We start from the raw sequence: 3,458 nt of genomic DNA on the forward strand, positions 1-3,458 counted from the left end.
ATTTAGAAGACTTTTATACTTCTCTGAATATATGTGTATTGTTCCCTCTTAAACCCATTCCAGATGAAAGTAGGTTACCAAAACTACCAGTCCTCCTGCCCCATCTAAATCCTCTGTATCCTTTCTTCTTCTTGTACCTCTTTTGTGTAAAACAGTTACTGTTTTTAGTTGTTTCTAAATGGTTTTATTTTTTAAATTTATATCATAGTCAGGTTTATCCCCCTGTTTCTTATGAGCTCAACAATTATTAATAAGAATGTTAGACATACATTTTACATTTTATATTATGTAAAAGGTAAGCAATCTGTTCTTATCCCTTATATGTCAGTCTTTGGTGTGTACCTTATGTTTCTCTTGGTTCTTGTATGTTGAATCTTCTATTGAGGATTTTTTTAACAAAGTCTTGAAAGTCTGAGTGTTTGCCAAATGTTGATTTTTTTTTCATTCAAGATAATACTGAAATTTGGAGGGTATGATATTCTCGGCCAGAGCTCCAGGTCTTTTGCTCTTTGATATGTTGTGTTCCAAGACCTGCAGTCCTTTAATATCTTTGCTGCTAAGTCTTGTGTAGTTATAATTGTGGTGCCATCATATTTAAATTGTTTTAATCTTGATGCTTTTAATATTTTATCCTTGAGCTGGGGGTTCCGGAATTTGGCTATGATATTCCTATAAGTTTTCCTCATAGGATCTCTTTTAAGTGGTGTACAATGGATTTTTAATGCTTCAGGACAATTTTCTGTAATTATTTCTTGTACTATTATATCAGGATTCTTTTTTTTGGTTATGACTTTCAGTTACTCCAATTATTTTTATATTTTCTCTTCTGGATCTATTCTTCAAATCTGTTGCTTTTCTTATAAGATGTTTCACTTTCTCTTGTTTTTTTTTTTTTTCATTATTCATGTTTTGTTTAATTATTTCTTGATCCCTTATAATTTCACTGGCTTCACTTTGGCCAATTCTAATTTTCAAGGTGTCATTTTCCTCCTTGAGATTCTGGATCTCCTTTTCTTTTTTTTTTTTTTTTTTGAGTGAAGCTTTTTATTTAATGTTACAAAAAATATCTAGTCAAACAGACCAAAGCCCATGTCATCATCGGACTCCTCGGATTCTTCTCTTTTTCCTTCCCCTTTCTTCTTCTCCTCAGCTGGGGCAACTGTGCTAGCAGGAGCAGCCCCTCCAGCAGGGGCAGCACCACCAGCTGCTGGGGCAGGTCCACCAACTCCTACGTTGCAGATGAGGCTTGCAATGTTTGCATTGGACAGGGCCTTTGCAAATAATCGAGGCCAGAATGGTTCAACATTTACACCTGCTGCTTTAATGAGGGCATTGATTTTATCCTCGGTGACCGTAACCTCATCTTCGTGAAGGATGAGGGCGGAGTAGATGCAAGCAAGCTCGGAGATGGCCATTTCAGCGGATGGACGAGGAGACTTGTTTGTAGTGGTGCTAGTCGCCGGCTGAAGTGAGGGGTCACCCCAACGCGGCCTTAGCTTCTGAAGAAGAACCGAGTACCTTACAGACAACTGAAGAGAGCTGGATCTCCTTTTCTAATTGGTTGATTTTCCTTTCATAACCTTCTTGTTTTTCTTGGATTATTTTAATTTTTTTTTTAGTTTTTCCTCCATCTCTGTCATTTGATTTTTAAAGTCTTCTTTAAGAAATTCTATAAATTCTTTTTGGGCAAGTGACCATTTGACGTTGCTCTTTGGGCAGTTTCTTTACTTCAATATCCTCCTCTGAAGATGAACCCCGGTCATTTCTATTCCGGTAATAAGTTTCTACGGTTGGCCTCTTTCTCCTTTGCCTGTGTATTTTTTTTGTAGTAATAACTTGATTTATGTAATCACCTGTAGCCCTGGGGTATGGGAACTGGTGCCTCTTGCCCCAGGTCTTTAGCTCTGTCCTCTAGCCTGGAACCAAAGCCAAAACTCCGACCTTCTGTAAGAGCCCACAGCCAAAGGCTTTCTACTCCACTACTTCTGCACTCACCGGGCGTGTGCTGGTTCCTTCTTGACTCCACCACTCCTTGCAACATAGCTGACTCTGGCGTTCCTTGTCAGCAGAGGTGCCCGCAGTCTTCCTGGGCTCAAAAGCAAAACTCCCCTCACTATCCCAGGGTGAAAAGTTCCAGTAGCTGGGGCCAAGGCAGCCTCTCAGACCAAATAATCCAGGGGCTTGCCGCTAGTTGTTTAAGGGGCTTCCGGGCTTGTGATTAAAAAGGAACCTAGCCTGAAGGTGTTTACTCCTTGCAGGGACCAAACCTAGTCCTGGGGTTTTTCTTCAGATCTTCTTAAACTGCCTGAAAACCCTGGTTGTGCCCCTATTTTTCTTTGTCTCCACCCACACTTTGTTTGCTCTAAGGTGCTATTTTAACTCTTTTGTGGGGAAAAATCTTGAGAGCTTGGAATTTTTCTGACCTACTCTGCCATCTTCACAGAATCCTCTCCCGAAAAGCACTTTTTTAAAAGAGCAAAAAAATTATTTTAAAAATCAAATGGGGCAGCTAGGTGGCACAGTCAGTAGAGCACTGGCCCTGGAGTCAGGAGGACCTGAGTTTAAATCCGGCCTCAGACACTTGACACAATTACTAGCTATGCAACCTTGAGCAAGTCACTTAACCCCAATTGCCCTGCCTCCCTCCCTCCAAAAAAATGAAACAAAACAAAAATCAAATAATAGGGGCAAAGCGAAAATGGAGGAGGGGGTGGGTGGGAATGACAGCCACAAAATAAAATTATGAAAAGATAATTAACAGCTTGGTAAAGAGGGAAAAAATAGTAAAGAAAATAAAACCTTAAAAAACAGAATTAATCAAATGGTAAAAGAAGTATGAAACCTCATTAAAGAAAAGAACTCCTTAAAATTTTCTAAAAGAAGTACAAAACCTTACTAAAGAAGAGAGTTCCTTAGGAACTCCTTAAACACTGGACAAATGGAAAAAGCAGTACAAAAGCTCACTGAGGAAGGTAATTCCTTAAAAATTATAATTGGGCAGATGGAAGCTAATAGCTCCATGAGAAATCAAGAAAAAATAGAGCAAAATCAAGAGACTGGAAAAAATAGAAGAAAATGTGAAATACCTTATATGAAAAACAGCTGACCTGGAAAATATATCGAGGAGAGATATTTTAAGAATTATCAGACTACCTGAAAGCCATGATCAAAAAAGAGCCTAGGCATCATATTTCAAGAAATTAAAAGGACAAATGCCTCAATATCTTAGAACCAGAGGGAAAAATAGAAATTAAAAGAATCTACCAATCATCTCCTGAAAGAGATATCCAAATGAAAACTCTCAAGAATACTATAGCCAAATCCCAGATCAAGGAGAAAATAGTGAAAGGAATCATAAAGAAACCATTAAAATATGGTGGAGCCACAGTCAAGATCACATAAGATTTAGCAGCTATCACGTTGAAGGAGCAGAAGGTTTGAAATGATATTCTGGATGG

General features: G+C 38.6%; 1 protein-coding gene across 1 annotated transcript; it reads right to left on the reverse strand.

Moving 5' to 3' along the window:
• Positions 1 to 1,067: 1,067 nt before the first annotated feature.
• Positions 1,068 to 1,519, reverse strand: LOC118849497 (60S acidic ribosomal protein P1-like). Its single transcript, XM_036758366.1, has one exon. It carries the CDS (start codon positions 1,413 to 1,415, stop codon positions 1,068 to 1,070), a length of 348 nt encoding a protein of 115 aa, XP_036614261.1. The 5' UTR covers positions 1,416 to 1,519.
• Between the last annotated feature and the right edge of the window lie 1,939 nt (positions 1,520 to 3,458).

This window comes from Trichosurus vulpecula, chromosome 5, assembly GCF_011100635.1.
Source record: "Trichosurus vulpecula isolate mTriVul1 chromosome 5, mTriVul1.pri, whole genome shotgun sequence".
Classification (NCBI taxonomy): Eukaryota; Metazoa; Chordata; class Mammalia; order Diprotodontia; family Phalangeridae; genus Trichosurus; species Trichosurus vulpecula.

Excerpts from the sequence above, each read along its gene's own strand:
- LOC118849497 (XM_036758366.1), bottom strand. The coding sequence starts at position 1,415 with ATGGCCATCTCCGAGCTTGCTTGCATCTACTCCGCCCTCATCCTTCAC.